At 44.4% G+C, this 14,599-nt stretch overlaps 1 protein-coding gene across 1 annotated transcript in view; it reads right to left on the reverse strand.

The window, feature by feature from the left end:
* Positions 1 to 14,599, reverse strand: part of LOC130385841 (beta-2 adrenergic receptor-like) — a 16,350-nt gene continuing 1,751 nt past the window's right edge. The window contains exons 2-5 of the mRNA XM_056594564.1: positions 13,018 to 13,171; positions 12,401 to 12,692; positions 6,533 to 6,971; positions 1 to 6,397 (exon numbers count right to left, since the gene is read on the reverse strand). Coding sequence (XP_056450539.1) covers positions 6,101 to 6,397; positions 6,533 to 6,971; positions 12,401 to 12,692; positions 13,018 to 13,171 — 1,182 coding nt within the window. The 3' untranslated portion in view covers positions 1 to 6,100. The remainder of the gene's footprint in view (positions 6,398 to 6,532; positions 6,972 to 12,400; positions 12,693 to 13,017; positions 13,172 to 14,599) is intronic.

The following is a 14,599-nucleotide window of genomic DNA, read 5'->3' on the forward strand; positions in this document are numbered from 1 at the left end:
TTTAAAGGATGTAATAATGAGAGAGATAAGTTAACCTCAAAATGGAAATTCATGTTCTAATAGGGCCAGGAAGAAAGAGCGATGAAAGGGCGATAAAGAGATGTGATGGTAAGAAGGTCAGAGCTTGACGGCCTCTGCTCGGACTCATTTAGGCCATGGCCATTGCAGTGCTTTTGCATTGTTGAATCCTTCTGTTTGGATCCCTATAAGTCCCTTGTCTCTCTCTGCCTTTCTCTCTCCCCCTTTCTTTACATGGGCTCTAAACAGTTTAAAGTGATGGCAACAACAACCACAAATACAGGGATTTAATAATCAAGTTAGGAGAGGGTAATGGGTTCTGTTGAGGACAATAGAACTACAAACCTGATTGAGAGGAGACCGTTTTTGCCTGGGAGCAGATGGACTCTGTATGGTAATGTACATGTAATCAGAACATTTGTTTTCGACAGGTGGTGTCTTTCTATGTAGAGATGGAGAGAGAGAGAGAGAGAGAGAGAGAGAGAGAGAGAGAGAGAGAGAGAGAGAGAGAGGGAGAGAGAACAATATGAATAACCCGTGAGCACTTCATAACAGATTGAAACAGATCTATAAATGTTTAGAGAGTCTGTATTTATGATGAGAGCACACAAGCACGTGGACGCAAACGCACAGACAGCAAGATGGAATGAGAGGAACGTCAGAGAGAGAAAGAGGAGGAGAGACACCAAATATGTTGAAGAAGGACGGAGCGAGAGGGAGGAGGAAGCAGACTCTGGTTTATATCTGATCCTCGGAGCATCAAAAGGTCAGCTTCTGGAGGGGAACTCTGACACAATGTGTGCTGTAAAACCAAGGGGCCCTAATCCCAGGGCAGAGGACCTAAACCTAGGGGAACTAAGCCCAAGGGTCCTAAGCCCAGCGGCAACATTGTATTTGGTTCAAGGTGCACTATGTCACTCTTCCACTGCGGCTCTTTGCTCCACACTAATTTTAAATATGGACCATAACGTTCAGGACGAAAACGTCTCTTAAGAATAAAAGTTATAAAACGTACCAGTTCACTAGTCAATCCATCCAGAGAATGTACCCTTAAAATACTTAATTTCTGGTCAAACTGACTCCAGTTCCCGCCACAAGGCGGTGCTGATGAGAACACTCACCGTTTCATTACCTTAGAACAGGGGTACTCAAATCAAATCTTGAAGGTCCACAAATACAATTTTCCAAAGGTCAGAGGTCCTTTCATTAAAGTCCATTAAAAGCAAAAATGAAATGATCATTGGTGAATTGGCTGCGGTATTTGTTTTTCACCATGTCATTGTGGAAAATGCAGACTCACAACTGTAGAATGAGCCAAACATTGTGAGAATGTGCGGTGCTATTTTGTGCCGGATAGGGAACTTAGCTGCAGTAACCATCTGTCCAGAAGGTGCATCACATTCAGCCTCTTTCAGTGCAAGGCTTTCTTGGAGGTCAATCAACTCACTTTGCAGAGAAGCAGCACTGGCCCATGGAAAGATGTGTTCTGCTTCTTCAGAGAAGTCTGACATTTATGATCAGAGAGGGGTTTTCAATGAACAGTAGGACTTGTTTTCCTAATGTGAAGTCATCGAAGCGGCTCTTAAAATTCTACATCAGCTTCTCCAGGAATTTCACATGATTCTGAGGATGTCCTTCTCCTTTGGTCTGTTCCAAACGTTTTAGGAAGTGGAACAGTCCCTCCTGTAGGTAAAAACACAATAATTAATGATGAGCACTTCATAAAAGAAAGGTGTTCATTGGAATCCAGGGAATGTGTATGGCAGAAAAGGCTTACCTGCAGGTCACTTGTGAAAACCTCCAGTTTCCTCTGGAAAGCAAACACTGCTGACATCATCTCACACACTGTGTTCTTTCCTTGTAGTTTGAGATTTAGATCATTGAAATGGGATGTTGTATCAGCCAATTATGCAACAGCTTCCATCTTTTCTTCAAGTCCATGAACTCTTTTGCCTTTACAATCTTTTGCTCTGATAGAAACACTTGCAGCTCTTTCCTAATGGCCCAAAAACGCTCGAGAACCTTGCCTTTGCTCAGGCATCTCACATTGTTGTGCAGGAGCTAATCATCAAAAGTTGCATTGATCTCTGTCAGGAATGTGCGAAGCAAACGATCTTCTGCAGGGCAGAAGATGCTACCGAGAAGTTGATGAGTCGCATCACTGTTGTCATGATTTCAGAGTACGTTTCTCCAAGACTTGCACAAAGGATAGACTGGTGGATTATGCAGTGGCATGATATCAGGTCAGGATGGGGATTATTCAGGATGAACCAGCCCTCTCTCTCTCCCCATCGTGGCTGGAGCTCCATCAGTCGCAATTGACATCACGTTCTTCAAATCAATCCCTCATTCATTCAGCATTTCCATTACTGCCTCATAAATGTCTTCCCCCCCTTGTGTGCACACTGAGGTTTGTTAGGCCCAAAGCATCTTCCACAAACTCCCCTTTTGCCTCATCATAATACCTCACAAACACCAGCAACTGCGCATTGTCAGTGGTGTCAGTGGACTCATCCACTGCTAATGCAATGCACAGTGCATTTTTCATTCCATCACTCAGCTTTTTCATAAAATCATCAGCCAGTATTTCTGTTCTTCTTGTAGCTGTTAGACGGGAATTTGCTTGATTTTATTGATAATTTCTTATTTTTGTTTCCCCTCAAACTTCCCATCACTTTGGTCATACATTCTTTAATTATTTCTGCGTCTGAAAATGCCTTTTTGTGTTTACCTAACACCCACGCTACTCTGAGTGAGGCCTCAGTTGCTTCTTCTCTCGTCGTTAATCCAACGAGAATTCTGCTTGCAGACTCATAGGACAGTTTCATCCCATTGATTTTAGCTGTTTTAAGCTCTGCATTTTGAGGCTAGGATACTTCAAAATAAGTGTGCTTTGTTTCATAGTGGCGTTTTATATTGCCACTCTTCACAATAGCTACCTTTTCTTGGCATAGGAGGCACATCGGTTTTGTGGCCATTGGGGGAAGGATGAACGCATATTTTTTGGTCCATTCATCTTTGAATTTACGATTTTCCCTGTCAACTATTCTTTTGCTCTTTGAACATGCCATTTTTGTTATCTCGTTCAATCTTTTGATAGCCTATTGAAAATCAACTGCTTACGTATCTAACTAACTGTTGACAAAGCTGTCTTTACGAAACTGGTTCACTTCTGCAATGTCAATCTCAATCTGACCTTTCAAACCGTCGCTGACTGTGAGTGGACCAAAGCAAAGTGGACGAATCACAGACGAATCACGCTCACCGATGGGTTGACCAATTGTGTTGGGCTACGTTCGGCTGCTCAGTGCTTGCATTAAAGAAAGCTGAGATTTTCTAGTCGCCGTGATGTCTCGCAGGTAATACAAATAATTAATATGGAAATTATAATTTGTGGTTCGGTCGCCTTAGAGGATCCACGCCTTAGAGAGACATTATTTTCCTCATATATATTTACCATTTCAAATAAATACTTTGACTTTACTGCTGTATAATTACAGTGGGCACACAAGTGTATGTACATATGTAACAATTCCCTCCCTAACAGCTGTGAGGTCGAGCTACAGGTCCGGTTTGTCATGACCTTGATAGTACACACACATACACACACGCACAAACACACACAGGCACAGGAAATGTATGTTTTTGTTGCAAGACGTGAAGCATTTATGTAGTACGATGCCAAATACACCTCAAAACAGTATAAACCTCCTCCCTTCATCTACACTACAGCATTCAGAGAGGCAACCTCCACCTTCAGCTGCACCACAGGGTAAAGCTCCACCCTCCAGCTGCACTACAGTATACAGGGTAAAGCTCCACCGTCCAGCTGCACCACAGTATACAGGGTAAAGCTTCACCCTTCAGCTGCACTACAGTATACAGGGTAAAGCTCCACCCTTCAGCTGCACCACAGTATACAGGGTAAAGCTCCACCCTTCAGCTGCACTACAGTATACAGGGTTAACCTCCACCCTTCAGCTGCACCACAATATACAGGGTAAAGCTCCACCCTTCAGCTGCATCACAGTATACAGGGTAAAGCTCCACCCTTCAGCTGCACCACAGTATACAGGGTAAAGCTCCACCCTTCAGCTGCACCACAGTATACAGGGTAAAGCTCAACCCTTCAGCTGCACCACAGTATACAGGGTAAAGCTCCACCCTTCAGCTGCACCACAGTATACAGGGTAAAGCTCCACCCTTCAGCTGCACCACAGTATACAGGGTAAAGCTCAACCCTTCAGCTGCACCACAGTATACAGGGTAAACCTCCACGCTTCAGCTGCACCACAGTATACAGGGTAAAGCTCCACCCTTCAGCTGCAGTATTCAGCTTCCAGATAACTCCTATCCTCTATGCCTTATTTGCCTGTCTATCTATTTGGTCAAATCCTACATTGAATGTAAATAACTAACAGAGAAGATAATGATGGACTGTTGGGCAAATGTTTCCGGTGTAACAAACAGGCTCTTGTGCAGCTCACGTGATAAAAAGCCATTCATTTAGCCCTAGGGCCTTTTCCTGCTCACCTATTGCTCGTGTCTTGTTTAAACATAACTTAAATAAATAAACATTGTGTAAAAAACGTTTTTAAAGCTTTGGAGGTGCATGGATCACACTGGTATGTAAACAATAGAACACCTGTACAACCTTTGAATACTATGCATTGAAGTGCTTCCTTGTGAACCTTGATTCCTACACTCAAATATCTTTTAATTGTAGATAGTTGAGGGTGTGTTTTTTAAGATCACAGTTAAGACAAAACTCTATAAATATAATTTTGCCTGCCTTATTTAGACCACATGATATTCAAGCTCTCATCTGTACCTCATTGGACAACATGACTCTGGCTTCATTGTGAGAATGTGTGTATGAATGTTTGTAAGTCGCTTGGAATAATAGCAACTGCTAAATGACCCAATTGTAAATGTAATACAGTGGTCAACACTTTGTGAAATTGTATGGGTCTGAGGTAAGTCAGACCCTGTAGGCTTGGCTTATCAACCATTCCTCCCACACCAATAGACTGAATTGTTCCTGGATTTCAGCAGATGCTTCATGAACAATCTCCAGAGGGCAAGCTCCTTTACCTCGTGTCTCTGAATAAACCACGTGTTAAACATTTACCAGGCTCTGGTACCACAAATGCTCTCACATACTATGTGCTGCTTATGTCATTTTGTGGGTTGGGCACTCAGACACTAATTGTGTAATCATTGGAAAGCTTATGTGTAACTGAATGTCTGGATGGATTTCTACACCATATCTGCTGCAGCACAGTTTAGTTTAAGTTCATCTTGTTTATATCGAACCATTCAGTACTGTAAATATTACAGTGGGTTTGTCACCCTGAATGCTATGCAGAGCCTGATTAAGGATATGGACGTTCAGGGGAAAATGAAAGTCAAGGAAGCACAATATGTATAAAAAATCATCAGGGGACAGTTGAGCCTGGTTTACTCATGGACTGCATCATAACTCTTTTAACACTGACGACAAATTCAATAGTTACGGTAATGACTGAATGAAGTAACTGGGAACAATCTATTCAAAGTGCGGAAGCATGGTAAATGTTTTAAAAGCCATTGCATTTATGTAACCACCTTTGAATTCATAGCGTTGAATTATTATACTTTGAAAACAAGGTTAATTCACCTCTTTGAAATTAGAATATGGCCTTTCAAGTTTTTCCATTTCAGAAACACAATGTTAACTTATTTAAACTAACAAATCAAGTTTCAGATATTCAAAATATGATCACCCATATCCAAGTGGTGAAAATACAAGTCAGAAAATTCAAGCCATACAAATACAAACGGAAGTAGCAAAATATTCAGAGCTTATCAGAGTGCGGTCTGTCCGTTATGTGATCAGAGAAAACGGCTTGAGAAATAAACCCAAAGATGGCGAACTACGACTGCGCTCCTGCAAATTGTCTGGTTTGTGTCATTCATGTAATCTCAGAATCAGAGCCTAATAGAATTGGGGGGTTTCCAGTCTTTCGCTCTTCTCTCCTACCAGAGGTGCAGGGGACGTCAGCCGCCACTGAACCCCACCACCCCTCTCTCAGCCGTCCAATCACCTCCGCGCAGCGACGCCCCTCCTGCCCCGCCTGAGGCACAGGATCTCCTGGAAGGCGTGCCTGAAGTCGGCGCTGCGGCAGTAGATGAGGGGGTTGAAGGCTGAGTTGGAGTAGCCCAGCCAGTTGAGGAGCCTGTAGGGGATCCACACGTTCCCCAGGTCAAGGAAGGTCATGAGGATGTTGAGGATGAAGAAGGGCAGCCAGCAGAGCGTGAAGGTGCCCATTATAATCCCCAGAGTCTTCACTGCCTTGTGTTCCTTCAGTGAGAATTTATGGCGTCTCGGGGCCAGAATCTTAGCCCCGCCCTTGTCTGTTTTGGAGGTCAACGCCTCTCCGTGTCCGCCACGTCCGTTCATGAGTGCCTTTCCCCCTCCTTCCTTCACCCCTCCTCCTCTGGCCCTTGCCTGCCACTCGCACGTGTTGCTCACATGTTCCTCCTCCTCCCCCTCCTCCCCTTCCTCCTCCTCCTCCTCCTCTTCCTCCTCCTCTTCCTCTTCCTCTTCCTCTACCTCCTCACACCTCCTGGACTCCACGGCGGCGGCCTTCCGCAGAGACTCGGCGGCGGTGGAGACGCGGCGCAGGTGGCTGAAGCGCTGCTGCCGGCTCCGGATCTGGGCCAGCTGTCTGCGGGCCTCCTGGAAGACCCTCGCGTACGTGAAGATCATGACCAGCAGGGGCAGGTAGAAGGACACCATGGAGGAGGAGACGGCGTACGCCATGTTGGTGTTGAAGTCGCAGCAGCTGGGGTCCTGGAGGCAGCGCCTGGCCTCGGCCCCCTCCGAGACCCACCACTCCATGTGGATGGGCAGGAAGGAGATAAGGAAGGCCACCACCCAGACCCCCAGCACCACGACCAGGGCCCGGCGCCTGCTCCCCCACGACGGGGAGGACAGATAAGCACAGCACAAAACCACTGGTCAGCATCAACGTGAACATGACACATTGAGACCCACCATGTCAAGGCATCCTTAACCGCAGTAATGCACTGAGAGTAGGGGTGTAACAGTACACAAAAGTCACGGTACGGTACGTACCTCGGTTTTTAAGTCACGGTACGGTACGGTACGATACGGTTAATAGTTAAGGGGAAAATTTAAAATAACTGCTTGTTTCTCAACCCGTAGATAAGCAGCAATAAAAACACCAATAAACTTGGATATGGCATTTGCATTTCTGAATTCCCTGACAGGGGTTGTTGAAATAGTTTTGTGAGCTGGGTTTGCACAGCTCGTCTTTTTTTCTCACAGCAACGGTGATAGTAACACCTGGATGGTGCCTTTTCAAATGCGTGTGCATGTTAAAGGGCTGTACGTAGACACGGAGAGCCCCCTCCATGGTCGGATGGCCTGTCGTAGACCCTCTCCGTAGCTTACGTGCGCATCCAATATTTTTCATCATTTCCTGAATCACTTCCTCGGTTTGACTTTGCACCGCAATTACTTTGTACATTGTTTACTTTGCACCAGGACCAATAAAACACCAAATAAGATTTGAAAAGCTTTGGAAGTTTATTTACAACACTGTTTGCATGGTTTGTAGTCAACATAGATCGGGCGGCGAATTGCATTGCGCTTCCGAAATCCTGACTCAGAGCTGCTGAGCGGATTACGGAGTCGGAGTAGTATACTGTACTTTGGCTAAACGGTCCGGGTGGAACTCCGACTTCAAGTTTTAAATTCCGCATCGCAAAACAAGCCTTTACATTCACCATATTAAAGGGGTAGTTCGGAATTTTGGACATAGGGCCTGATTCCCAAGTGAGCTTTGGTATTCTTTATCACTGGAGACAGTTTTCAACCCATTTCATTCAGTCTTTCTAGTTGCAGAGTTTGCTGGTGCTAGGCTAGCGCACGTCAACGGGCAATGCTAGCCTACTATTAAAAACTATTAAAAAAAGTGTTACCCACTCCACAGTACACCCGAGGTAAATAAATTATAACGCCAGACTATAGATTTAAATGTCTGTGTTGATAGAATAATGTTAGAAATAAAACTAACCTTGCATCGCATGAATCATCGAGGGACTACTTTCCCAGCAGAGGCGGAATTTTACTATGCGCCGGTTAGTTTTGTAACCGAATCACGACAGAAGAACGTAAACAGAGAATCGTGGGACAGAAGCGCAATTGAACGACAAGGCAACATGGTGGTTCAGTGTGCTTTTAGAAATTGTAGAAATATACGCTACAGATGGGCACCACAAAGTTTCCAACAATTTCCAGTGCGAGATCCAGAAAGGACTCAACTGTGGCTTGTTGCTAGTGGCTTGGACGTCAAAACACCAGCTCGTACATGTACGGTTGGTTGGATACAACAAATTCCTCATAATCGTCTTCAAAAGCAAATGCATCGCTAAGTCCTCCAAACGTGGCCATATCTTGTTAATTGAATACGCTAATAGAATTCCTTCGTTCACTGTACTCTGCGTTTGTAGCAATGACAGCGGCAGGTAAACAAACTAGAGCCGGTAACCTAGGTATCAGTCCGCCGCTGCCGTAGCCTACTACCAGGAATATAACACTGCTGCTGTGACCCAGCAATTCCCTCAAAATGCAATGCAATGCAAGGTTGGTTTTATTTCTAACATTATTCTATAAACAGACATTTAAATTTATAGTCTGTCGTTATAATTGATTTACCTCGGGTGTACTGTGGAGTGGGTAAGACTGTTTTTAATAGCAGGCTAGCATTGCCCGTTGACGTGCGCTAGCCTAGCACGAGCGAACTCTGCAACTAGAAAGACTGAATGAAATGGGTTGAAAACTGTCTCCAGTGATAAAGAATACCAAAGCTCACTTGGGAATCAGGCCCTATGTCCAAAATTCCGAACTACCCCTTTAACGCTATGTACGCCACATTTACGAACCGCGGTAGACCTCTGTAACCGCACCGAAGTGCCTGTACTGTGGCGGTTCGGTACAAATACGTGTACCGTTACACCCCTAACTGAGAGTGTTTCGTAAACGACGATAAACGTTTGCTTGCAAACAGGGGTGGACTGGCAATCTGGCATACCGGGCATCGTCCCGGTGGGCCGTTGACCCAATGTGGGCCGGTACGGTCCGCTATGTTTTTTTTTTTTCTCTCTCTCTAAATTCCCTCCAATTGGGCCGGCCAATGGGCTACAGAGGGCTAGCAGTGTGTGGCCAGCATCGACACATATTATTGGTCTATGTTTGTCCTTGTCAATCAATCATGGGCTGACAGGCTCAGAGAGCCCTGACAGTGCTGTCAATCACAACACAAACCAGGGTGGGCTGGACCTCATGGCATGGGCCGGAGTCGTGGGAGTCGGGACGGAGCTGAAAATGGATAAGCGTAAGAAACGCCCGGATGGCGCTGAAAAACTGCGACTCTCTGGAGGTGGAAGCTGCTAAATGTTCAAAATGTACAAACCTATTTGGTGCCGGGATCAACACCCCAGCTGGTGCTGCTGCGCCGGGAGACGAGCGAGTGGAGGCATATATGCTAAGTAACGTTAGCCTGGGGCTAGCTAGGCTACATTTTGAGAAATGTCCAAAACAAAACGTTTTTACATTGAATGTGATTCAATTCAATTGAATTCAAAGTGTTTATTGTCATATGCACAAAAGAGATGTTCTCAGTTGTACAATGAAATTAGGTGATTTGATGTGAAGTAATTAACTGCATACTTGTGACAACATATTAGCGAGAGTTGAAGGGCTGTGACTGTTGGTAGTTGTGGTTTAAATATGCCGAATTGTGATATTATGGGTTATTGTTCAGATGATTTAGCATTGCTAACGGCTTCTAACGTCAGCAGTCTCTTGTTGCCATAGCATCAGTAAACATTGACATGGACTAATGAGCTGTAAATGGAGATGCAGAATCATGTTGTATTGTAAATACAGATGAGATACTTTGAATTTTAGCACAAAATACAAGTAAACCAATAGGAAATAATTTGTTTAATTTGCAATATTTGCCATTGAATTTATTGTAATCTTTCAATTCATTTATTGTTTACTGAGGTGATGATTATTTAATGTGGTGAGAGGAATGCAATATGTATATGTTTAAAGGTTTATGTGAAGAAACATACTATATGTGTGATAAAATGACAATTGGTCATTCATAAATGTCTCTTTATATTCTCTGCTACCATCATCTCCTGTCAAACAGGTTTTCCTGACCTAATATAAGTTATTCTATGATATATGAGAGAGAGAGAGAGAGAGAGAGAGAGAGAGAGAGAGAGAGAGAGAGAGAGAGAGAGAGAGAGAGAGAGAGAGAGAGAGAGAGAGAGAGAGAGAGAGAGATATTCGTCTTGACTTTGCGAGTTTACTATGCAACTTGTTTGCAACCTATTTCCTGGTTGAAGATTTTCATATTGATGATTTTAATTTCAAACATCTGCATTTCTTTTAAGTTCAATTAACAGTTATGCAGGTAGGCCTTAGGGCTCTTTTGAGAATTAAGTCATCCTTCATGATAGATACATTTGTTCACTAAGTGTCACTACGTCACAAAAAGTCTACATGGCTATACTTGTCACTCAGTACACAGATACTGAGTACAAGTTCTGTTTGCTGTTTCTTTCAGGTCATGAATTTGGTCATGACCTAGTGTAGCTGGCTGGCTGCGGACGAGGAAGTAGGGCAATATATATATTGCCCTAAATATAACCATAAATAGAGAACTGATATTTTTTGTTTTTATCTATGGCTGTGTGAAAAAGTCTATTGTCTAATATGAGAATGCATATCTGTTCAGACCTGTAATTCATCTCTTAGACTTTATCTCACAGCTACATATAAAATAAATTCAATTCTCTATTTATGGTTTCACAATGACTGAGTCACAGTTGAAACCAATGAGTTTCAGCTCTAATGCTGCTACTGTCTGTAATATGTTTCTATTCAGATTTTTGTCCGAATATTCGAATACTCGTTCCAGAAAAAAACACCATCAAAAACAACATTAATAATCCCTATATACTCCCTTGAACCGATTTTGACAGTATCTGCATATTTTGTTGAAGATTTAATAGCTTTTGAACGTTAATTAGTAGGCCTAAGTAGGTTGAAGTTCCTTAGTTTTTCCCCGTGAAAGCGAACAGCTGTTGCTCCGTTCCAAATCAGCTGTTCTCTGCCATCTCAGCCCTTACGAGAGCTTTTCAATTCATCCTGGAACGTGCATCTTTTCAGGGAATTTGTACAGTAAATCCATAACAAATACCGAATATTGATTGTCTTATGTGTCCATATTATATCCATTATATTGACCGGGTATTCCCAAGACGCTCACGCTCTGCAGCAAGCCAGTCACAGTTGATTGGCGCGGCGCTGTACAGCGAACGTAAACAAACAACTAAGCTAAGGTTTTAAGTATTACTTTTCCTCCAGAGATCCCGCTAATGTTGTGTTATAAAGTAAAGGGAAACAAGATATCTATTCTTCCTCCACCTCTCTCGCTTCTCTGCTTGGTGTCGCTGACGCTTATAGTTTGCCTCCCTCGCTCTGTTAACGTCACGTAGGCCTACGTGGCAAAAAAAAACAACGAAGCTCCGAATACTGATTTAAGCTTTGAATACTAATTTTCCGAACGAGTATTCGAATATTCGAATAATTCGGGCCAGCCCTAGCCGTGACCCGCGGGATAAACAACGGCAGCGCCCATCGTGCTGGGATAACAAAATGACACCAGCGGCCTTCTGAGAGATCAAACAGACGGCAGGAAGGAGAATTGCCCAGGAAGACCACAGCGAGGCCTGAGGTTTGCAGAAACACCACCTATGCAGCTTCCCCATACAGAAACACCACCTAAACAGCTTCACCAGGAAGAAACAGCACCTACCAAGGTTCCCCAGGTAGAAACACCACCTTCCTAGCTTTACCATTTAGAAACACCAACTGTCCAGCTTCACCAGGTAGAAACAGAAACCCTAACACACCCAGCTTCACCAGGTAGAAACAACACCGACCAGCTTCACCAGATGGAAACACCACCCAACTCAGCTCAACCAGGTAGAAACACCACCTTCCAAGCTTCACCAAGTAAAGTGCTTTGAAGCTAAGGAGCTCAGTCATGACAGCGCCTATGGTTGATATATTTATGTTCTGTCTCTACGTATTATGTATCCATGACCGGCCATGGAGAGGGCAATCGATTACCATTTCTGCAATCAGCAGATAAAATGCCAAAATACATCATATGGAGCTGAACCTGCCACCTGGGACCAAACCCAAAGAAGCATCCATTGCCACGCGCCCCCTATAGGCCCTTCAGTGAACTACACACGCTTCTGGAACGGACCACACAAACACAAGGCTCACCTGGTGAGCAGCATGGGGTAGCGCAGGGGCGAGGTGATGGCCAGGTAGCGGTCCAGAGCGATCACGCACAGCGTCTCGATGCTGGCCGTCACGCACAGCACGTCGGACGCCGTCCACAGCTCGCAGAACAGGGTGCCGAAGCGCCAGACGCCCAGCAGGACGTAGCTGGAGCCGAAGGGCACCACCACCACGCCCATGATGAGGTCGGCCACCGCCAGCGAGGCGATGAACAGGTTGGTGATTGTCTGCAGCCGCTGGAAGCGCAGGATGGCCGTGATCACCAACACGTTCCCTGGAGGGGTCGAGGACGAGCATCGATCACTATGTGGAGAGTTCTCACTTCAAGGAAATAGTTCTACTGAAGACAGTTCCTCATCACTGTTTTGGACATTGAAACAGTACGCTGATATGGTACAATATACCCCTTTTAACAGAGGCTCAATCAAAGGACAGACACAGGTGTCCCTAAACACTGTGGGTCTGCTCCTTGTACCAGGGCACAGGGACCGGACTTCACTAGTTTGGTCTTCTACCCGTGTCCTGGAACGTAAAACTAGGGTGACAAAATGTGTCATTACACATGTAAAATGGCAATTTTAGTCAACCGGTAGACATACCAAGGACTATGGCCAGCACCAGAACTGACAAGACAGCTCCCAGTAGAACTATCTCTGCCTCCGTGTACTTTGCTGGTCCGGACCCGTTACGATGGGAGGAATTGGTGTATTGTGATTGGTAGGTCAAAGGTAAAGCAGAAGTACTCTCCATCACCTGTCATTATAGAACACAACATCAAAGAGAGCAACAAATCGATTTAATGATGCTGTAGGTTAGACCTAAGGGCTAATATTGTAATTTGTTGCAATAATTATTAATTAGTTAAGTGCCATAGCCATCTGTCTATTACTTGCTAACCCTTCCCTGATTGGTCCTGGGACTCCATTAGGTCTGTCCTTCAAAGTTGCCTGAAGGATTAACGAGAGAGCAGTGATGGAAGGGAGGGTTCTTTTATTGTTTAGCTTCCTCCACACTCTCCTCTCATCTTGTTCTCTACAACCCCCTGACCTCAACGACAGCCCCTTTAACACCCAGAGAGGAAAGGTATTGTTTGTGTTTGCTGAACCCGTAGGCCAGGCTTTTCCCCGTCGGCTGTTGATGAGGTTAAGGTAACAACCGCGGCATTACTGTTACTGTTACATAATGAACATGGACAAAACAAGACGTAAACAAACCTAGTTTGAAATTACAACTAGCGACCAGCCAGAAACGCTTTAATTTCATCATGGTATGCTAAGATGGGGCTTAGATAAAGGAGCTTTAAACAGAGCCGGGTTGAGTGGGGCTCTTAGACTCCAAGTACACACATTACGACAATGGACATGTAAAACATGCAAATCATAAGCAAAATGAAAAAAAAACCTGTCTGCGTGTGTGTGTGTGTGTGTATGTGTGTGTTTATTGTTGCGTCAATTCTGTGTTCTATTATTGCCAATGGCACTAAGCAATGCAAATGCAAAGTGCAGAAATAGTCAAAAATTAAATGCGCTCCAAACATAGATAGAGGAAGAGAAACTGAGAGAGCAAGAGAGAGAGAGAGAGAGAGAGAGAGAGAGAGAGAGAGAGAGAGAGAGAGAGAGAGAGAGAGAGAGAGGGAGAGGGAGAGAGAGAGAGAGAGAGAGAGAGGGAGAGAGAGAGAGAGAGAGAGAGAGAGAGCAAGGGAGGGGGAGAGAAAGAGATAGAGGAAAAGAGAACAAGTGAGAGCAGGGGAGGGAGAGAGATAGAGGAAGAAAGAGTGAGAAAGAGAGAGGAAGGGAGAGTGTGCGAGAGAGAGAGAGAGAGAGAGAGAGAGAGAGAGAGAGAGAGAGAGAGAGAGAGAGAGAGGAAGCTAGAATGAGTGAGAGAGCAACAACACATATTGTTGTTAATCACTTGGCCGTACTCACTGCAAATGTAATGGGAATTCAATCTCACTCTAGCTTCTTCCTTCAATGAATTCTGTAAAAACAAGGCACACACAAACACACACAAACAGACAGACACCTGCACACATACACACACAAACACATACAACATATACAAACAAACACACAGACCCAGATACAGCCATACGACAAACACACATTACTATTAGTCCCTATTACTATTCTATTTATATTCTCTGAGCAATATCGGCTTTCGATAAGCACAGAAATGAACACA

This window comes from Gadus chalcogrammus, chromosome 7 (genome assembly GCF_026213295.1).
Source record: "Gadus chalcogrammus isolate NIFS_2021 chromosome 7, NIFS_Gcha_1.0, whole genome shotgun sequence".
Taxonomy (NCBI): Eukaryota; Metazoa; Chordata; class Actinopteri; order Gadiformes; family Gadidae; genus Gadus; species Gadus chalcogrammus.